Source organism: Anarhichas minor, unplaced genomic scaffold, assembly GCF_050575085.1.
Source record: "Anarhichas minor isolate MPS153535 unplaced genomic scaffold, ASM5057508v1 ptg000088l, whole genome shotgun sequence".
In the NCBI taxonomy this organism is placed as follows: Eukaryota; Metazoa; Chordata; class Actinopteri; order Perciformes; family Anarhichadidae; genus Anarhichas; species Anarhichas minor.
Genome location: NW_027466534.1, coordinates 795,001 through 820,000, shown reverse-complemented (window position 1 = coordinate 820,000; position 25,000 = coordinate 795,001). Strand labels below are relative to the sequence as shown.

Sequence of the window (25,000 nt, the reverse complement as noted above, 5' to 3'; positions counted from 1 at the left end):
TGTGCTTGAAATAGCAGAAGAAGAAGAAGATGTGTCTACATCTGATGCTTGCTGCTGGCGTCTTCCTCCGCTCAGCTCTAACTCAACTAACTCAACTAAGACATGAAGCGTTGATGTTGCTTCATGTTCTTTAGTTCTTCCATCCTCATAACGACCTCCTTCTCTTCTCCTGTGTGAGGTCCAAGGACCGGCTACCAAATGTGAATCCAACCTTCTGACTCCACTCCAGACCTTTTGATCTCTTTACTGAGTCATGAAACAACGAAGGAAGACACCATGAAACCACTTGTATAATTACTCTAAAGAGTTAATGTGATGTTTCATCCATTGAATGGAAGCAGAACGTCTTCACTTCCACCACATATTAACCGCTTCACGTCTGATCCTCTGGAGTCGGTGAGAGGCTGAGGTTTCACCTTCTAATGCTTCTGGTTCTGTTTGATGTCGTCTTCATGTTGATGGTGAACTAAAGACACAACTAGTTCTCTTAATGCTGGACCTATAAGAACCGTGTTAGTAACGATGTGGATCTGGTCCTCAGGTAAACAGGAAGTGGTCTCATCAGTGCTACGTTGTGGCCTCTAGGGGCCCCGAGGGCCCCGTCTCTCACCTTCCATGAGGGCCGTGTTGGTGCGGCTGTTGTTGTTAAGGTCTCTGCGGTGCGAGTTGTGCAGACAGTAGTCTCTCAGGCTGTGGGTGTTGCTGAGACACTGCAGGATGCTGTTCATGAAACACTGCAGCAAGACAACAACAACACAACAACACACTTTAAATCATCTCATCTGTCAACACAACAACAACAACAACACACTTTAAATCATCTCATCTGTCAACACAACAACACAACAACACACGTTAAATCATCTCATCTGTCAACACAACAACACAACAACAACACACTTTAAATCATGTCATCTGTCAACACAACAACACAACAATAACACAACAACACACGTTAAATCATCTCATCTGTTAACACAACAACACAACACAACAACAACACACTTTAAATCATCTCATCTGTTAACACAACAACACAACACAACAACAACACACGTTAAATCATCTCATCTGTCAACACAACAACACAACAACAACACAACAACACACGTTAAATCATCTCATCTGTTAACACAACAACACACTTTAAATCATCTCATCTGTCAACACAACAACACAACAACAACACAACAACACACGTTAAATCATCTCATCTGTCAACACAACAACACAACAACAACACAACAACACACGTTAAATCATCTCATCTGTTAACACAACAACACAACACAACAACAACACACTTTAAATCATCTCATCTGTTAACACAACAACACAACAACAACACACTTTAAATCATCTCATCTGTTAACACAACAACACAACAACACACTTTAAATCATCTCATCTGTTAACACAACAACACAACAACAACACAACAACACACGTTAAATCATCTCATCTGTTAACACAACAACACAACAACAACAACAACAACAACAACACACTTTAAATCATCTCATCTGTTAACACAACAACACAACAACACACTTTAAATCATCTCATCTGTTAACACAACAACACAACAACAACAACAACAACACACTTTAAATCATCTCATCTGTTAACACAACAACACACTTTAAATCATCTCATCTGTTAACACAACAACACAACAACAACAACAACAACAACACACTTTAAATCATCTCATCTGTTAACACAACAACACAACAACAACAACAACACACTTTAAATCATCTCATCTGTCAACACAACAACACAACAACAACAACAACAACAACACACTTTAAATCATCTCATCTGTTAACACAACAACACAACAACAACACACTTTAAATCATCTCATCTGTTAACACAACAACACAACAACAACAACAACAACAACACACTTTAAATCATCTCATCTGTTAACACAACAACACAACAACAACACAACAACACACGTTAAATCATCTCATCTGTTAACACAACAACACAACAACAACAACAACACACTTTAAATCATCTCATCTGTCAACACAACAACACAACAACACACTTTAAATCATCTCATCTGTCAACACAACAACACATCAACAACACAACAACACACGTTAAATCATCTCATCTGTCAACACAACAACACAACAACAACACACGTTAAATCATCTCATCTGTTAACACAACAACACAACACAACAACAACACACTTTAAATCATCTCATCTGTTAACACAACAACACAACAACAACACACTTTAAATCATCTCATCTGTTAACACAACAACACAACAACACACTTTAAATCATCTCATCTGTTAACACAACAACACAACAACAACACAACACACGTTAAATCATCTCATCTGTTAACACAACAACACAACAACAACAACAACACACTTTAAATCATCTCATCTGTTAACACAACAACACAACAACAACAACAACAACAACACACTTTAAATCATCTCATCTCTTAACACAACAACACAACAACACACTTTAAATCATCTCATCTGTTAACACAACAACACAACAACAACAACAACAACAACACACTTTAAATCATCTCATCTGTTAACACAACAACACAACAACACACTTTAAATCATCTCATCTGTTAACACAACAACACAACAACAACACACGTTAAATCATCTCATCTGTTAACACAACAACACAACAACACACTTTAAATCATCTCATCTGTTAACACAACAACACAACAACAACACACTTTAAATCATCTCATCTGTCAACACAACAACACAACAACAACACAACAACACACGTTAAATCATCTCATCTGTTAACACAACAACACAACACAACAACACACTTTAAATCATCTCATCTGTTAACACAACAACACAACAACAACACACTTTAAATCATCTCATCTGTTAACACAACAACACAACAACAACACACTTTAAATCATCTCATCTGTTAACACAACAACACAACAACACACTTTAAATCATCTCATCTTTTAACACAACAACACAACAACACACGTTAAATCATCTCATCTGTTAACACAACAACACAACAACAACAACAACACACTTTAAATCATCTCATCTGTTAACACAACAACACAACAACACACTTTAAATCATCTCATCTGTTAACACAACAACACAACAACACACTTTAAATCATCTCATCTGTTAACACAACAACACAACAACAACACAACACACGTTAAATCATCTCATCTGTTAACACAACAACACAACAACACACGTTAAATCATCTCATCTGTTAACACAACAACACAACAACACACTTTAAATCATCTCATCTGTTAACACAACAACACAACAACACACTTTAAATCATCTCATCTGTTAACACAACAACACAACAACAACACACGTTAAATCATCTCATCTGTTAACACAACAACACAACAACACACTTTAAATCATCTCATCTGTTAACACAACAACACAACAACAACAACAACACACTTTAAATCATCTCATCTGTCAACACAACAACACAACAACAACACAACAACACACGTTAAATCATCTCATCTGTTAACACAACAACACAACACAACAACACACTTTAAATCATCTCATCTGTTAACACAACAACACAACAACACACTTTAAATCATCTCATCTGTTAACACAACAACACAACAACAACACACTTTAAATCATCTCATCTGTTAACACAACAACACAACAACACACTTTAAATCATCTCATCTGTTAACACAACAACACAACAACAACACACTTTAAATCATCTCATCTGTTAACACAACAACACAACAACACACGTTAAATCATCTCATCTGTTAACACAACAACACAACAACAACACAACAACACAACAACACAACAACAACACAACAACACACGTTAAATCATCTCATCTGTTAACACAACAACACAACACAACAACACACTTTAAATCATCTCATCTGTTAACACAACAACACAACAACACACTTTAAATCATCTCATCTGTTAACACAACAACACAACAACAACACACTTTAAATCATCTCATCTGTTAACACAACAACACAACAACACACTTTAAATCATCTCATCTGTTAACACAACAACACAACAACAACACACTTTAAATCATCTCATCTTTTAACACAACAACACAACAACACACGTTAAATCATCTCATCTGTTAACACAACAACACAACAACAACAACAACACACTTTAAATCATCTCATCTGTTAACACAACAACACAACAACACACTTTAAATCATCTCATCTGTTAACACAACAACACAACAACAACAACAACAACAACAACAACAACACACTTTAAATCATCTCATCTGTTAACACAACAACACAACAACACACTTTAAATCATCTCATCTGTTAACACAACAACACAACAACACACTTTAAATCATCTCATCTGTTAACACAACAACACAACAACAACACAACACACGTTAAATCATCTCATCTGTTAACACAACAACACAACAACACACGTTAAATCATCTCATCTGTTAACACAACAACACAACAACACACTTTAAATCATCTCATCTGTTAACACAACAACACAACAACAACAACAACAACAACAACAACAACACACTTTAAATCATCTCATCTGTTAACACAACAACACAACAACAACAACAACAACAACAACAACACACTTTAAATCATCTCATCTGTTAACACAACAACACAACAACACACTTTAAATCATCTCATCTGTTAACACAACAACACAACAACAACAACAACAACAACAACAACACACTTTAAATCATCTCATCTGTTAACACAACAACACAACAACAACAACAACAACAACACACTTTAAATCATCTCATCTGTTAACACAACAACACAACAACACACTTTAAATCATCTCATCTGTTAACACAACACAACAACACACTTTAAATCATCTCATCTGTCAACACAACAACACAACAACACACGTTAAATCATCTCATCTGTTAACACAACAACACAACACAACAACACACTTTAAATCATCTCATCTGTTAACACAACAACACAACAACACACTTTAAATCATCTCATCTGTTAACACAACAACACAACAACAACACACTTTAAATCATCTCATCTGTTAACACAACAACACAACAACACACTTTAAATCATCTCATCTGTTAACACAACAACACAACAACACACTTTAAATCATCTCATCTGTTAACACAACAACACAACAACAACACACTTTAAATCATCTCATCTGTTAACACAACAACACAACAACACACTTTAAATCATCTCATCTGTTAACACAACAACACAACAACGCACTTTAAATCATCTCATCTGTTAACACAACAACACAACAACAACACACTTTAAATCATCTCATCTGTTAACACAACAACACAACAACACACTTTAAATCATCTCATCTGTTAACACAACAACACAACAACACACTTTAAATCATCTCATCTGTTAACACAACAACACAACAACACACTTTAAATCATCTCATCTGTTAACACAACAACACAACAACAACACAACACACGTTAAATCATCTCATCTGTTAACACAACAACACAACAACACACGTTAAATCATCTCATCTGTTAACACAACAACACAACAACACACTTTAAATCATCTCATCTGTTAACACAACAACACAACAACACACTTTAAATCATCTCATCTGTTAACACAACAACACAACAACACACGTTAAATCATCTCATCTGTTAACACAACAACACAACAACACACTTTAAATCATCTCATCTGTTAACACAACAACACAACAACAACAACAACAACAACAACAACACACTTTAAATCATCTCATCTGTTAACACAACAACACAACAACAACAACAACAACAACACACTTTAAATCATCTCATCTGTTAACACAACAACACAACACACTTTAAATCATCTCATCTGTTAACACAACAACACAACAACAACAACAACAACAACACACTTTAAATCATCTCATCTGTTAACACAACACAACAACACACTTTAAATCATCTCATCTGTTAACACAACAACACAACAACACACGTTAAATCATCTCATCTGTTAACACAACAACACAACAACACACGTTAAATCATCTCATCTGTTAACACAACAACACAACAACACACTTTAAATCATCTCATCTGTTAACACAACAACACAACAACACACTTTAAATCATCTCATCTGTTAACACAACAACACAACAACACACTTTAAATCATCTCATCTGTTAACACAACAACACAACAACAACACACTTTAAATCATCTCATCTGTTAACACAACAACACAACAACACACTTTAAATCATCTCATCTGTTAACACAACAACACAACAACAACAACAACAACAACACACTTTAAATCATCTCATCTGTTAGAGACTCAGAGTTCTGCTCATCAAAGACTCAAGAAATGTAAAACCTTCATCATGACTGAGCAATTAACACATCTGGAAATATATAACCACTAATATTTATGAAAGGCATCAGACAAATAACGCACACACACACACAGACACACACACAGACACACACACAGACACATTCTGCTGGGACACGTGATGATTGGTGAGATCAAACCAGTCAGAGAGAGAACCAGTCCTCCCTGGTCCAGAGTCCAGAGCTCTGTGATTAGGTTACTACACACACACACACACACAGTAACACACACATGCGCACACACACAGTAACACACACACACACACACTCACACACACACACTGTTTATTTTAGGATCCTGTTGCCTGGTAGACAGACACTCTGCTGGACCACCAGTCTTTAACTCTGTGAGTAACACCAGATGGATTATGGGTAATGAAGAATCTCTAGACAGATTAGACTTGTGTGTAAATATATATATATATATATTCATATTCATATAGATATATATATGAATATATATATATATATATATATATATATATATATATATATATATATATGAATATATAAACGTCTGCTGATGTACTCACAGTGTTTCCTAGGTTCTTGAGGCCCACCAGGCCTTGGACACTCTTTGAATTCTGAAAGACAAACGTCACAATATTTAGACTTTATAATCTGACATGAGAACTATATTTACTGTATTTATACCCAAGAGCACCGAGCGGGTTGAACATAAACATCAGAGTCTGGTTTAAGTCATGTGAGCAGCAACAACAATCACAACCCATGTTATGATGAGTTGTGGTTGTGTTTAAGCGTTCTATCGTTTTGTCTGATTCTTGTGTTGATGTGCATGAATAACATTCAACCTTTGTTTGCAGAGTTTCACCTCAAACTGATCAGTGAGAGATGAATGAAGTAGTTGTGATCTGAAATACTCTGATGAATACTTGTAGATACTGTTGGCAGCATTCTTTCTCTCATTCACCACCAAGTCTTACGTTTAGATTGAGAAGTTCAGAAATGATGGAACTACTTCCTCCGTTAACAACTTGTTAAGCAAACACGAAGGAGCACATGAAGAACCGTATTCATGAGCAGAACTAAGCCACTCAAACACAATATCTTCCTGGTTCAGAGCTGTGAGGAGTGTAACGTCACCATCAGCTGCTCTCTAGGAGCTACAGCGTGGTCTGAAGTGACCCCTGCTGGATTCATTCTCTGCTGGTATCCTGAGGGAACCCAGACACGTGACAAAGACACTTAAATGTGCGTGTTGTGTCTTTATTACAGTCAGCTGGTAATAACTGCACAGATGACTGAGATCTGATCACCAGCAGAAAACACAGAATCGGCTCAGACTCTCCAAAAACAACCAAATAAAGAGTTTTCATCTCAGCGCCACACGACAGACAAAGCACATCATCATGACTTCAGGAACGAGTTCAGAATGCTTTGCAGAACTTATGTCATCACATCGGGTGCATTGGTTACGTAATAAGTTGAGCTGGTTATATAACTGAGCAGTAGAAGAAAGAGCGTGTGGGCGGGTTGAGGAACGAGGAGACGAGGACAACCGTCTTTGTCTCGTACTGATCACGTCTTCTTTCATGGTTCCTGAATCAGAAGTAATATCTGTGTTCATGGTAACACCGGAGGTGTGAAGGTGAGCAGAGAGGTGACCTGAGCAGCAGCCACCTGATCCATCCGGCTGTCAGCCTCACCTGTGCTGAAGGAACGCACCTTTACTGAGAGGAGCTCCCAGCATGCAACGCTGCACTCACTACATCAAACAGGAAGTTAAACATGAGGTTTTAAAGCTGTAATTAGTGAGACGGAGCATAAAGGCGTGTTAGTCCGAGTCTGAGTCTCTGTTATGTATCGTTCTGCTCACATGACATCTGCTGCACTTCTCTTCTGGCTTCTTCTGGTTCGAGTCTGTTCTGGGGTCCTGGGACAGACGGTCAGGTGATGTAACCTCGTCTGTACCCGGTGCTGGAGAGACTCGAGGTGACTCGTCGTGATATATGAGTGTTCGGTGAGAGAATCCTCAGCCTGCTGAGCGTCAACACGAGGAGGTCAGCCGGAGAGCTGAGGCTCAACGTCACCACAGAGTATTACCCCAGCCAGAGGGTCCCAGCTCTGCCTTCACAGAGGACGGACCTGATCTCTGATGCAGCGAACGGAGGACTTTTAAAGATTGTTTCTGTTCTTCTACTGTGCGTATGAATCCCTTCTGCTCCAGTTCATCTCCAATCAATTCATAAGTGTTGATATTTGGTTGACTTTAAACAAACAGACTGAATGTTGTCTCATGGAAGAGAGGACCAACACAGCGCTGCTCTGATTGATCAACATGTAGTAGTAACACCTTAACTACTGATTAAAGGACATGCATGAGTCAGATGAATCCACTGGGCTAGAAAACATCAGGGACATGACCTCAGATGCAGATGTTTGAGAAACAGTACAAAAGCCAAAGGTTTATAGCTGACTCATGTTTTAAAGATCATCATCATCATCATCATCACTGGAGTCCACTCTCCACTCCTCTCTATCTGCTCAATGCTCCTCTGTGTTCACCAGCTGATGGTTGGTGCTGATCAGGTGTTCATCACTGAAAACAGCTGCTGCTAGTTACAGAGATGACGGAACACAAAATGTGACGCCTGGAAACCAAAACAAGAAGCTGGAAGATGCTTAAAAGTTGTGCAGAGCAAAGAGCAAAGAGTAAAGAGACGATTCTCTTTGGGCCCGTTGTTCGTATAAAGACGTCGATAGTTCAGCTCTAAAGGATCAGCTGTGCTTCTACTGGAGCTGTGTGAGCTGTTCCTCTGGAGGTGCACAGGACGAGCAGCATGTTGGTCTGTTCATTAGTGGCGTGAGCCTGCAGCTCATCTAGTAATGACGACACACACACACATATATGTACTAGTGCTGGGCAAGTTAACGCGTTATTATCGCGTTAACGCATTCATTCATTAGCACCGACAATTATATTATCGCGCGTTAACGCAGGTTTTTCTTTTATTATAAAGCGACATTTTTAACACAAGAACCGGCAGCGAGCGGTGAACAGCTGTGTGTGTGTGGCGTCACTTCCTGCTGCTGCCGCTCCACCCCCCCGTCACCGTCGGCCCCCCTCCTGTCTCTCACACACACACACACACACACACACGCGATGGTCTCATTACAGGATCGTGACAATATCAAAACACATATTGTGGTGTTTTTAAAGGAACATATAAGCACGAGAGAACAAACTGCTCTTAACTCAACTCTGTATTAGCATAACTTCCTTATGCAGGTTACTGCCCCGGTACAGACTACAGGCTCCATGCTTCACCTACAGTGAAGCATGGAGTCCTACAGTCCCCTGGGTCCTAAGTCCCTCCAAGTACAGCTTCTTATCACCCTCTATGTACCAACGTATATTTATATATATATATATATAATATATATAATATATATATATAATATATATATATATATATATTATATATATAATATATTATATATATATATATATATATAATATATATAATATATATATATATATATATATTATATATATAATATATTATATATATATATATATATATATATTATATATATATATATATATATATTATATCTGGCTGTGACTCAGGAGGAGGAGAGTCAGCGTGTTGAGTGGAAAAACCTACAGTTTAATTAAACATGGCTTATCTAAATCCTGCTTTCCTGTCAATTCCACTGTGGTGAATGGAGCCCTTTAGCAGCCCCACACACACACACACACACACACACACACACACACACACACACACACACACACACACACACACACACACACACACACACATACACAGTCACACACTCAGCGTTGGCTCTTAACTGTGAAACCTATTTACTTCTTCTATCTACAGAGCACACAGAGGATGAAACCAGACTAACTAGCAAACAAGTGAACAAAGAGCTGCTCTTAAATCCAACATTAACAGATGTCACCCTCAGTAACAGCACAGTGTACTACCAATGATTCACCCTCAGTAACAGCACAGTGTACTACCAATGATTCACCCTCAGGAACAGCACAGTGTACTACCAGCGACTAGCGGCCAGCTAACTGCTAACAGGCTGTGTGGACGTCACACTGAGGCCTCATCACAGCTTACTGCAGGATCACACAAAGTAGACGGAAAATAACCACATACTAATGTGTAACAAACAAACACACAAACACACACACCACATACTAACGTGTAACAAACAAACAAACACACAAACACACACACACACCACATACTAATGTGTAACAAACAAACAAACACACACACACACACACACACACACACTAATGTGTAACAACGTGACAGCGCCTCAGAAATGATACCAAACATCCACTACCAAGTTACTCCCACTGACAGTTAATGCCAGGGAGGAACACACACTTTACTGTAGTATATATATAAAGAAATACAAATAAATCAATAAGCGTAGCTCTCCATCTCTGACATTTGAACAAACTGAGAAGAAGGCTTACATAAGGGAAGGAGTAAGTTATAAACCAGCATATAATACATATTTATTTGTGAAATGATAAATGTTTTAATCCTTTAAGTATGTAGATATAATAATAATAATAAACAAAAACATAACAGCTCTCATTTTCAGGTGATGAAACACTGAAAACATCAGTGGCGGCTGGTCGATAGAGGGCGGTAGGGTGCCGCCCCACCTTGAGCCACAACAAATAAAATAAAATAATAATAATAATAAACTATACAAATTGTCAATATTTGTGTTTTTGAGATATGGAATCATCCAGTAATATGTGTAAAATATGATATAACTGTGCACAAACATCTGCACGACCATCACAGAAAACCACACGCACCCGATACACCGTGAGCTCTACACACACTCACACATGAACACACCAGGAGCATGCATATGCATGGGGTGAGGGAGGAGGAGAGGAGGAGGAGGAGGAGAGGAGGAGGAGACAGGAGAGGAGCAGGTGGACAGAGACAACACAACAGAGAGCGTTGCTGAGCGTGTGGTCTAATGTGACTCCTCATTACACAACGCTGGCACACGGCAGCTCCACACACACACACACACACACACACTCTCACACACACACGCTAACACACACTCACACACACACACTCACACACTAACACTCACACACACACACTCACTCTCACACACACACTCACACACGCTAACACACTCTCACACACACACGCTAACACACTCTCACACACACACGCTAACACACTCACACACACACACACACACTCACTCACACACGCTAACACACTCTCTCTCACACACACACACGCACACTCACTCACACACGCTAACACACTCTCTCTCACACACACACACGCACACTCACACACTAACACACACTCACACACACACGCGCTAACACGCTAACACACACTCACACACACTAACACACACTCACACACACACTAACACACACTCACACACACACACACACGCGCTAACACGCTAACACACTCACACACACACACGCATTCACAAACGCACGCGCTAACACGTGCACACACACTCTCACACACACACACACACACTCACACACAGACACTCTCACACACACACACACACACACACATGCGCTAACACACACTCACACACACTAACACGCACTCACACACACACACTCACGCTAACACACACACACGCTAACACACACAGACACTCACACACACACACACTCACACACACACACGCTAACACACACAGACACTCACACACACACACACTCACACACACACACACTCACACACACACACGCTAACACACACACACGCTAACACACACAGACACTCACACACACACACACACTAGTTGTTATATTAGGACAAATACAGCTGACAAGTCAGCTTCTAAATCTCACTTTAACAACACTGACGGTGTGATTTGAAGCTCCATCAGTAACGAGAGCTTTAAGAGACATCAGGATGTATTCTAAACCCCATCAGTAGAACAACATATCGCTCATTAGCATATCATTTATGGAGTGATTACATTTATTTGGTTCATTTTCTGTCCTTTAATTACAGACATCATAACGTAATAATAATAAAATCTACATAAACCTGCCTTGCCTTTACTCTTTGTCTTCCACATAGTCCACCTGGTTCATCAGGAGTTTGTCCTGCATTTCTCTAAATTATTCTTAAAAAGCGTTTCTAACATGAGGGGAAATCATTTCATAAGCTTCCTCCAACCTGTGGAGATATTTGAAGCAGGAAGCTACATAAATGATCGTCATATAGATCCTCTGAACTGGCTCACACACACACGGGTTCTCAGTATCTTGTGTCCTACTCAGACCTACATGTGTGTCCGTATGGAAACAGCCAGAGGCCTCATGCAGCGCGTAGAGAGCGGATAGTTTGGTTATGTATCCCCATCACAGCCCTACAGTGGGATCCATAAGAGCAGCTGTAATGTATGAGGAGGATTAAACGCCGGTTATGTAACCAGTGACCTGCCGGTGCAGGCCTTACTGATCCTGGAACAGCGGCTTAAAAGAGCGGCTTACCTCTGCAAAATGACTCACTTCAACCTAAAACTGACAAGATGCTGACCATCACCAGGGAAGGAACATCTGTAATGAAAACTCTCCTATAACATCTGTAGTGCCCAGTCACAGAACATGAAATATAACCTCTCAAACGGTGTGAAATAATGAGCTTTTAATACATTCAACATCATGTGACCACTTAGTTATTGTTGGTATTAACATATTACAGTAGGCCTCCGTTCACTCTGCTTATTACCACCGTGTGTATTTACACACACTGACTATTACTGAATAACTATTTATCATAATCATAAAGGACTCGTTTCATAGTTCAAACCAGACGATTCACAAAGCACCATCACTGGAGTCTACCGAGCTTTAACGCGCTGTATATACATACATATTTACCGGAATAACGTTGAATTGCTCTGTTAGTGAAGGTAGTCCGGTGCACCGTCTCTTACCTTGGCTTGGTTTATGAGCAGCCCCACGAACGTGGACACCAGCACGGAGCCGGACACGCTGCCCTTTCTCCGCATCTCCTGCTTCAGGAACGGGAAAGCAGCCACAGCCGGGGGAGGCTCCTCCGGTACGGTCACCGTGTACGACGACTGTCGCATGCTCGGCATGTTAACGGAGGAACCGGAGCTAATTCATTCATATAACGGAACCGAGCTCACACTACACAATCACGCCGAATAGAAGCCCTGCACTGTCCCTTTAAATGACGCTACTAACAGTACGGAAGGCCGATAAAACACAGGTAAAAAAGCACTGAACAGGTGAGCAGCAACTCGGCGTTTGCTCTGTAAGAATGGTAATAAATGCATATTGCGTTTCAGGTTGGACTTGGAGCTCCGCCCCCACAACATACGTCATCGGCCGCCTCCAGCTCTATACGTCAGAGTCCATCCTTCTGCACGCGTCGTAACAGCCTGAAGGACTATTGTCTCCTCCTCCTCCTCCTCCTCCTCCTCCTCCTCCTCCTCCAGGACTATGACAGAGGACTACAGCCTCCTGGTCCTGGTCCTGCTTTATACTATAAGTCTTATAGTATAAGACACACTGCTGTTTAACTGGATCAATGCAAAGGGGTCTTTAATGAGGTTCTGGTGGTCCACCAGGGGTTCAGTGGTCTGTTTCACTTTGTCACAATAAGAGGATGAATACAATAAAAGATCCTCTGGGAAAACATCAAATATGGCCGATGAATTAATTCAAAATACAGATGCTTTTTGTTAAATATATATTATTGATACCTATACTAATTAATGATAAGTAAAGCTCACGCATCAATTTCATACAGTGCCACAGGAAAGTGTGGAAATATATTAAAAGTGAACGATCATAAATGTCAACCGTACATTCTTTTTAATGTCTTAATCACAGACTGTATTTAAGAAGAAGTGGACGCAGTCATCAAGACGTCACTCGTTGGTTTGTGAGCTGATTTGAAGATTTTGAAGCTTTCAGTTCAGCATTTTGGCCGTCACCATCTTGTTTTTTTGCAGCCAGTGAACAGGAAGTGACCATATATGGACTGAGGAGGAGTGACGTAGAGACACCGTATACTCTCTGGTAGAGACCTGTCAATCACTGTGTAGCCCCGCCCTAAAGCATCCCCTGCTTTATGGTCTGTTTGACTCTAAATGGACCATAATGTACTAAATGAACATCATGCTGTATTGAAGAAGACTTGAAACTAGAGATTGAGACCATAAACTCATGTTTACAATGTTTACTGAGGTAATAAATCAAGAGAGAAGTAGAGTCATTTTCTCATAGACTTCTATACAACCAGAGGAGTCGCCCCCTGATGGTCACTAGAGAGAATGCAGCTTTAACACATGAAGCTCTGACTTCACTTTAAAGAATATTTCACCATTTGGGAAAGTCCAAAATAGAACTGTTAAAGGACATATTAGCTTGAGCGTGTTACAGTGTTAGACAAGGCTGACTACGAGCACTTGATGACTCTGAAACCGGATGTTTTTGACATTCTTTAACAGAAGATTCCTTATTAATGAGAAGGACTCACAGGCGGTGGAGTTCAGAGTAAATACCAAACAGGCCTAATTATGAATAAGCAGTGTGTCAGGATCTGCTGTCTCTTCATGAAGGTCAGTCCTAAAGGTGTCAATGTTGAAGACTTTTCATCTAAATAAATGTCTGTCTATCGCTGAGGTGAGGCAATAGAGAGGAGGAGTCCCGCCATGGGAGCTTATTTTAGAGAAAAAAATATGAATGAAAGTCAATGATGAGAGCCAAATAACTATTTGTTCTTATTTGAATTGTGCCATTAATTACAAATATGATGTTTGTCAATTCAAAAGATATTATCGGCTTTGTTTTTACTCGCGGTTTATATCGTAGCGTTTATGGTCGACGTGTTCGTTGCAGGCGGACAAACAAAATGAACTGTGAAGAATCAAAAAGACGACGAGTGTAACCAGCAAAACACCACAAACTAACCTCCACTGTGACCAGGAGGGGTTTTAATTAGCTGTAAACTCATATCTCATATTCATAAACTACTTTATTACCTTCATACAAGAACTGTACAGAAACAAGTCAAGTATTAAATGTGTTATAAATTGACAAACATCATACGTGTGATTAATGGCACAATTCAAACAGGATCTTAAATGATTTCTCTTTCCTTGTTGACTACAGTACGTCACCTCTCTGTTGTGATTGATGACCGATGAAAGTATTGCAATATCTATATATCAGCAGTACTACAAACTGGGCGTCTGTGGCGACATTTGTGGCGAAAGAAATGCTGTATTGCATTTTTCCTCCATTGTATAAAAACAAAATAATGAAACTGTGCACAAAATTTCAGACACAGCCAAAGACTTTCGACTGATCCTTTGTTTTCACATCTATATATATATATATATATATATATATATACAGTGGGGAAGCATTTCAAGAAGCATTTTAAGGTCCTGGAGTGGCCTAGCCAGTCTCCAGATCTCAACCCCATAGAAAATCTGTGGAGGGAGTTGAAAGTCCGTGTTGCCCAGCGACAGCCCCAAAACATCACTGCTCTAGAGGAGATCTGCATGGAGGAATGGGCCAAAATACCAGCAACAGTGTGTGAAAAGCTTGTGAAGACTTACAGAAAACGTTTGACCTCTGTCATTGCCAACAGAGGGTATATAACAAAGTATTGAGATGAACTTTTGTTATTGACCAAATACTTATTTTCCACCATAATTTGCAAATAAATTCTTTAAAAATCAGACAATGTGATTTTCTGGATTTTTTTTTTCTCATTCTGTCTCTTATAGTTGAGGTATACCTATGATGAAAATTACAGGCCTCTCATCTTTTTAAGTGGGAGAACTTGCACAATTGGTGGCTGACTAAATACTTTTTTCCCCCACTGTATATATATATATATATATATAAATAAATAAGCTACTGATCATGTCGGTGCAACGTTAATTCCTGGTTTACAGGGTAGAGAAGTGAGAGAAGTACAACACGTCCTCAGCAGTAATCTCATGATCCAAACTCAAGAGTGTGTACACAACAAATAACCAGCGAGCACATTCCTTCATAACTGTGTGTGCGTGTAAATCCTTGAGGTGGAAAACTTCAACGTGAGAGACGGAACAAAAGGTCAATGTTTGTATTGTGATAGCTGATGTGCAGCAGTCTGGTGTAAAGCAGAGCGATGATATCCAGGAGGTTATCTGCTCTAGTCCCTCAGATAGATTAGGCCCATTAGACTCCAGGGTTTAAATTTAAACCCAACATGTTCCTCTGAAGGGCTTGAGTCAGACCTGAAGGTGCATAGCGTTCCCTACCCTGCTGACTCTGATGACATGTATGTGGGAGGGTTTTAAAGAGGGAGAGGGAGAGAGACTCTCTACCTCTGGACATCAGACCTGAGGCTGAAGTGTGCTGCACAATCATTCACCTGCATTTAAAAAACTGCCCCTTTGGCAAAAGTGCCAAACAGCTGATGAGCCTGTGGAGCTGGTGGAGATCGTTAGGATGTTATTAATACTACTACTCTTATCAATACTACTTATTGGTTCTTTTTGATTATATTGTAAAAGTATAAGAGAATAATTAAGAAAAGAATCAACTTTATTATTCTTGTTTGTTAACAAATATTCTTTCTTGAGCAGCAACACAAGAAGTTCTAAAATATCTAAAATCCATTCTCAGCTCAACAATGATCTCAGTGATGATCCTGTTCTTCTGATCAAACTCTGTATGACATCACTACCGTGTGACATCACTAACCTATGACATCACATCACAGACTGATGTTCTGCTTGTTGGTCACATGTTGTGATGAACTTACTTGTGAGGGTTTTATTGTGTTTGAGACGACCAGAGTTCTGTCTGATCGTGATGCGAGTCTCACGCTGAATAATAATCCATTAACTTGTTTGCTTCCACCGGTAACCCCCGTGTTTAACGTCGCTATGAATTGTGGGTAATGCAGACTCCCTATCGGGCATAGAAGTGTTTAGGACCTCTAGAAGAACGGAGGGAAGAGGACATCTGGGCTGCTGCAGTACTCACAGTACAGAGAATGTAACGCCTTCTTTTGATCCCAGTATCAGTATCCTAGGTCCTTTTGACGACAGCCTCGGTGTGATGTTAAAATAGCTGCTCTGATAAACGAGTCACACACTGACCCACAAACCACATCAAGCCAACTCATAACAGCAGCTTACAGAACTGAGCTGCCAAAGAACAAAGTAAAGCTCCCTGTCGTTTTGTTGTTTCGTTTTTTTAATCAAACTGTAAGCCGTCAGCCGCACAGTCTAAACATATTGTTGACTCAACAGAAAGTCTAGAAAGTCCTCAAAAGAGTGAGCTAAAGGTCTCTATTGTCTTCACAGAGAGCTGACACCAGGACCTGTCTCTGGTTCATAAGAGACTACAGCAGTAATAAACAGGGCTGCACTGAGTCAGCAGCTGTGTGTAGAAGAATGTTTCATATCAGTTTATTTATTTAAGTGTGTGACTTTGTTACTGAACGTAAAACTACTGGAAGTCTGTGTAAATGTGTAAAGTTTGGTGAATAAAACTCTTATCTCTTCCACAGACCTGTGAGTAAGCTGAGAGTGTGTTCACCACCTGACTGCTGCTGTTCCACAGATCCACAGTGAGTTTGTTGAGTGCAGCGTTGTCACAACTGATAGAGAGAATGGGCCCGAAATAAAACCCGAGGTGTTATAAACTGTGATTTTCTTTTACGCTTGGTTGGTTAAAGCGTAGTTTTGAATTGTAGGCGATCCCAACGCTAAGGTTAGCATTGTTAACTAGTCGACTCAAAAGCTAACCCACCAGTTATATTCAAACCTGCCTTTAACCTGTGAAGTTAGTTACGCATGTGTTTGTGCTGTTCCTTATGCCGTTATGTCATCTATTTAGTTTGTATTGTAACTACTTCTATTGTTTCTGTTTTCACCATGTAAAGTGTCTTTGAGTGCCCGTTAAAGCGCTATACAAATGTATTATTGTTATTATTATATGAAAGGTTGGAGCCTTTGTAAAGAGTTTGTCAGAGTGTAGCATCTTTGAGCTAACCCGCTAATACCAGCTGTACCTCATTTTAAAACCAGATCTGACGAATATTAAGAAACGCATGAAGACGAGCACAGCATGCACCAACACTGTAAATCTAAATCTACTGTTTAGAGAAGCCGTAGAAATATGTTGTTGTTTTCGTGTCCTGGTGTGATTTGAATATCACGCATGAGAAACAGGAGAAAAACAACAGCAGTAGTCATGTTAACCAGCTTGGCTTCATCATAAACACACGATGAACTCGATGAACAGCACCATGAGGCACCAGCAGCTGCTATGTTTCTGCTGTGTTTTTGTGTTGTAAGCTTCTGAGAGGGAGCTAAAATCAAACTATAACTGTGATTCTGTAGGACTCCACTGGATACTAACACACTTTAAATTATGAGGTCACATTGTACGTTTGAGATTGGGACAAAGTGAGAAGAACGGAAGGAAACTAGAGAAAGTTCATCGAACATATTTGGCAACTCGACCTTCAATCAAACCAAAGATGTTGAGTTAAACCCTGGAAGGAGAACGAGGAGTAGAGGCTTTCAACCATACATTGGACTGTGTACATCATATTATTTAGATTCTATATTTCATTATTGCAACATCTGTGACACAATAAGGTCTTAACCCGTGAGAAGGACCCTCTATGGGGCTGTTTTCTGCAGACGGGGTCTTTTATCTTTATGGGTGATTAAATGTACCTTAGGGTTCATTATCGGTCCAGCTGGTGACTCCTCAGTCGCTGCGTGATGGAGAGGTGTTGATTGCTTGGTGGGGTTAAATGGGAATAAAAGTCAAGTTCAAGCTTGTCAATTCCACTGCAGGAACCTGCATCATGAGCTGATATCACCTGAGCTGATATTGACACATGAGTTATTGTTAGGAATCAAATCAGCATCTTTTTACAAAGACTTGTTTTATCCAGGGTTTAAATCTTCGTAGCCTCTTATTAATAAAGACTTCTTCATCTTTGACGAGTTTGTGATGTGAAGGTCACGTTAATCTGAGCAGACGTCGGCCAGAATAAGAATACATTCAGATCGTTTGGCTTTTGTTGTTATCGTGTGAGAATAAAGGCGCTGAATCGACTCTGAGTTCTATTTTTAACGGTAAGTCATTAATGTGGTTGATTAGTGCTGCAACTAAGTCATTTCATTATCAATCTGATTATTTGCTCTATTTACTGATTAGCTGTTAAGTCTTTATAATGTCAGAAAATAATTAAATGTTTCATGTTTCAACAGTCCAAAACTCAAAGATATTTAATTTACAATCAGCAAATGTTCACTAACCCTAACCCTTTAACAATGAGAGCATCCACACTGATGAACCATAACATTGAGAATTAGTCCTTCATAAATAAAGGATCAAAAATGATCACAACTTTCATGTTGTTTCAATGTTTTATAGACCTTTTCTTTATGAAAAGCATATAAATCGCAAAAAAATAAATCTACTATGCCAACATTACAACATTGTTTTAAGGCTGATGTGTGCAGGACAGTCCTGTATTCCTAATCCTGTAAAAAATATGAATGATGGTCAACGGCGAGGGACAAATATATATTTAATCCCATTTGAATTGTGCCATGAATTACACATATCATGTTTGTCAATTTAAAAGATACTTTTACACATCAAGAAAGTTACATTTTTGTAGTTAAACTGTTGAAGTATACGGCTGTGAAAATACGTAACTATAAAGACAGCTAGCTAGCTAGCAGGTAATATAACGTTATATTTGGAACATAGCTAAGTTAGCTAGCTAGTAGGTAAGATAACGTTACATTTGGAACATAGCTAAGTTAGCTAGCAAGAAGGTAAGATAACGTTATATTTGGAACATAAAGTTAGCTAGCTAGAAGGTAATATACCGTTATATTTGGAACATAGCTAAGTTAGCTAGCTAGGACATAAGATAACGTTATATTTGGAACATAAAGTTAGCTAGCTAGAAGGTATTATATAACGTTATATTTGGAACATAGCTAAGTTAGCCAAGCTTGGTGTACATAGTGCGAGACGAGAGATGTAGCTCACTGATGCAGTTTCACACTAAAGTAAAAGATACTATGACAAATCTATGACAAACTGAGACTTTCTTAACGTGCAAGATTATCTTTTAAATTGAGAAACTTCATATGTTTAATTCATGGCACAGTTCAATGTCTAACGCAGTTGACTTCTGCACACATTTCTTCTGAAATAAGGTCCCATGGGGGACATCGGAAGAGGCGGGACTTCACCTCTCTATATGACTTAGCCAATCATGTTCCTGTTTACGAGAACGAGCCTTCCAATAACTGGAGTGACCAAAACATTCACAGAAATAGAACTGTTGAAGGAATGTGAACAAGTGCATATCTGATTAACAACTTGTGCAACTGAATTCTTTTTTATGCCCCTTTAATAGTAAAGTGAATCCAAAGATGTTTGTTATTGGTTCTAACTACCTGACATCCACTGAAAAGCACTTTCCACTAATTCTCTTTTCCACTCTTCCTCCTTCCTACCACCCACTCTCTCCTCCTCCTCCTCCTCCTCCTCCTCTTCTTCCACTCATGTAAGCGCTTATCTGGACTAATCCTGAGGAGGAAGTGGGTCAGTTGTGCTTTCTGACGTGGACGCTCGGGTCATTCTTACTGAGTTTAGAGATGAGGACGGTGGCCTGCAGACCCGGCTCATCTGAGAGGTGCAAGCTATAGCTGACTGATGGGTCAGACAGAGGGTCAGGTGTCCATGCTGGTTTGTCACATAACCATTGAGCTACTTACTGGAATAATGACCTCCGGTTAGAATAAGATATCAAGAGAAAAATAAGGCAACTTGTGAGATGTCTTGACGTATGAGTCATTTTTACGAAGAAAGCCTCAAAGCATTGTTGGGCTTCTCTGTGTGTGTGAAACTAAAGAAATTAAGAAACACCTGGACATGAATCCCCCAATAAGCATGTGTAAGAGCAGAGGACGTTGTCTTACCGTGGAGTCCCTGGTGGAGGAGTCGGACAGCGTGTTACTGCTCGGCTCCCACGACGAAGAGCTGATCCCTCTGTTGCTGCTGCTGAAGGCCTCCTGGGTGGAGCTCCGCAGCAGGCCTGAGTAGCCCGGGCGGGAGCCGGTGCCGTAGGAGTTGGCCACGTCGGTGGCCCGACTGCGGTAGCTCCGCAGGGCACTGGTGGAAGAAGAGGAGGCATCGCTGAGGCCCAGGGAGGCCAGGTCCCTGCTCAAGTCACTCTGGGACACGGATTTCCGTCGGCTGAGCGCGATGCTGGAGGCCACCGATGAGGATGAGGAGGAGGAGGAGAGGTAGCTGGACTGGGCCGAGGAAGAGGGAGAGTAGGAACTGTAGCCGGTGTAGGCCGACCCACCGCTCAGCCCCGAGCCTCCATAGCTCCTGACGGGGGTTCTGCTGAGGCTCTCGCTCCGCCGGCTGCTGATGCTGCTGCTTCCGAGGATGTCGGTGCGCGGGACGGTCCGACCTCGGTCTGGGTCTGAGGAGGAGGTGCTGTAGTTGCGGCTGCGGGCGGCGGAGCTGCTCAGATAGCTGGAGGAGGAGTAACCTGAGGAGGAGGTGATGGAGGAGGTGGAGGTGGGCGACCTGTAGGAGGACAGCCGGTCTCGCTCGCTGTAGGAGCTGAGGCCCGGCGTCAGGGAGGAGCTGTAGGAGCTGTAGGGGCTGGTGTAGGAGGAGGGGCTGGTGTAGGAGGAGGGGCTGGTGTAGGAGGAGGGACTGGTGTAGGAGGAGGGGCTGGTGTAGGAGGAGGGGCTGGTGTAGCGCTTAGCGGTGGAGGAGACGCGGGACATGCTGGTGATGCTGGTTGTTTCTCAGCCACAGAGAAGGGAGAGCCTCTGGAAGACTGCATCGACTGCAGCCAACGGCAAAACAGAGACACGAGTATTAGCTCATGGGCAACAATCGGATCAATACGTTTACACTACAGCAAACGGCATCCGTCTGTGCTCCACTAAGCACTAATCTGCTTTTAAAGACACAGAATGATTCAGGAATGTGCAGCACTGATTGAAACACTTCCACTTTTCTGGCATAACATCATGAAAGTGATGCTACGCTCACCGTGTACCACTGATTGTCCAGTTATTTAAAGGATTATAGCAGCATCTTATCACTCTTTAACCCTTTTACTGCTAATCTCATTTCCTTTACATTACTGGAACCCATTTACACTCATTTACACTGAAGACATTAGCTTCAGTGTTCTATGTTATCAAAAATCAATTCACAACTTCCACGATTCACAAACTGAAAACAGTTGAGGATATGTCTGTGTGGCACATAAAGCAGTAGTAAATGCAAACGGATCTGAATTGTCTTCACTCTATTAACCTACAGAGATAACGGATTATTTTCTGAAGTTAAAGCCACGGTTGAGCAGAGAGCAGTGCGTGCTCGGCTCATGTGTAGCTGTAGCTACAACCAGCTGATGCTGCTCTCAGTTCCTGACAGATGCTGCTGGTCCCACTACAAAAAGCATTTTATGTGGTAATTGTGCTGAAGAGTAACAAACAAAATGAACCCCAAGTTACACCAAGAATGTGATTTTCTAGCAGGAGGAGGAGCATCGGGTATGAGGATGTGATCTGTCCTGTGAGGAATCATTGTTGACCTCTCTTAGGGAGCAATACTGATGAAGGAAAGGAGACTTATAATCTGTGCTGTGCTGGTTCATGTGACTCTTTTTCATTCACCTTTTAACTTAATATTTGTGTGCATGTTATGTATGTAAAGAACTCCCCGTACCTATAAGTATAAGGTAAGATACGGTACGAAAAAAGACTTTATTAATAAAGAAAAAAAAACAATAGAGTAAAAATATGTATAATATGTATATATATATACTTATATATACGTATCTATACGTATATATATATATATATATATATATGTAAAATATTGTATAAGAAGGAATACTAACACCAGAGCCTCAGAGAAAATAATAATGAAAGTATAAAAGGTTTATTACTCATGATATACCGATGCTATAAAATCAACTAATGATTATTTGAATCAGATCTCTGGAACACATCTCATGGCCGTGTGTCTGTCTGTCCATGCTGCTGACAGTGAACAGCTGACCACACACGGCTACCAGACCATGAGCTACAGATGTGCAGCTAGCATGCTGTTTGATCCACTATTCAGGTGATCTAATGCTGAAGGACGGCGCAGCATCTTCTGGTGAGCTCTAAAACCCTCCACTGGGACCCACCGGCTCCTACCAACTCCAACATACATATATATAAATATATAAATATAAATATATATATATATAAATATATAAATATATAAATATAAATATATATATATATAAATATATATATATATAAATATATAAATATATATATAAATATATAAATATATATATAAATATATAAATATAAATATATAAATATATATATAAATATATAAATATAAATATATAAATATATATATATATGAACATATATATAAATATATAAATATAAATATATATATATATATATATATATAAATATATAAATATATAAATATAAATATATAAATATATATATATATATATATATATATATAAATATAAATATATATATATATATATAAATATATAAATATAAATATATATATAAATACGGAGCAGAATCTCTACTGGCTATTTTGACATCTCAGATTTAAAGCCCGACCCTTCTCCTGTTTGGGGATGAAGCCGGGCGGAGAGCACAGAGAGAGAGAGAGAGAGAGAGAGACTGAGAGAGAGAGAGAGAGAGAGAGACTTAGGAGAGAGGCTCTTGTTCAGAACAGCCAGCATCTGAATAAATAAAAGTATCTGGTGTTGAGTTCAGCGAGGGAGTGTCCTATTTCTTTAATCTCTCTGTCTCTCTCTCTGTCTCTCTCTCTCTCTCTGTCTCTCTCTCTCTCTCTCTCTCTCTCTGTCTCTCTCTCTCTCTCCCTCTCTCCCTCTCTCTCTCTCTCTGTCTCTCTCTCTCTCTCTGTGTGAACAGGTTTATCAATAATTCAGTTTTATGGATCTGGAGTAGGCAGATAGGCAGTGAGTGTTGGAGATGTGCCAACACTCACTGCTGGCCAAAGAATAAAAAACACACCGAGGACTCTCAGTGGAAGAGCTGCTAAACCAGAGAGGCTGACAGCACCAAGAAGCTGCATCCTCTCTAGTGTCCATCAGGGGGCGACTCCTCTGGTTGTATAGAAGTCTATGAGAAAATGACTCTACTTCTCTCTTGATTTATTACCTCAGTAAACATTGTAAACATGAGTTTATGGTCTCAATCTCTAGTTTCAAGTCTTCTTCAATACAGCATGATGTTCATTTAGTACATTATGGTCCATTTAGAGTCAAACAGACCATAAAGCAGGGGATGCTTTAGGGCGGGGCTACACAGTGATTGACAGGTCTCTACCAGAGATGTACGCGCCGTCTCTACGTCACTCCTCCTCAGACCAAATATGGTCACTTCCTGTTCACTGGTTGCAAAAAAACAAG

The 25,000-nt window shown here is 40.0% G+C and overlaps 1 protein-coding gene across 3 annotated transcripts in view; it reads right to left on the bottom strand.

Moving 5' to 3' along the window:
* The window catches only part of LOC142938690 (ubiquitin carboxyl-terminal hydrolase 2-like), a 42,653-nt gene that overhangs the window by 8,853 nt on the left and 8,800 nt on the right, over positions 1 to 25,000 (bottom strand). For all 3 annotated transcript variants that reach the window (XM_076082024.1, XM_076082026.1, XM_076082025.1), the window contains exons 3-5: positions 21,486 to 22,372; positions 6,995 to 7,045; positions 611 to 734 (exon numbers count right to left, since the gene is read on the bottom strand). In XM_076082024.1, the coding sequence (XP_075938139.1) occupies positions 611 to 734; positions 6,995 to 7,045; positions 21,486 to 22,310 (1,000 nt within the window). In that variant the 5' untranslated portion in view covers positions 22,311 to 22,372. The remainder of the gene's footprint in view (positions 1 to 610; positions 735 to 6,994; positions 7,046 to 21,485; positions 22,373 to 25,000) is intronic.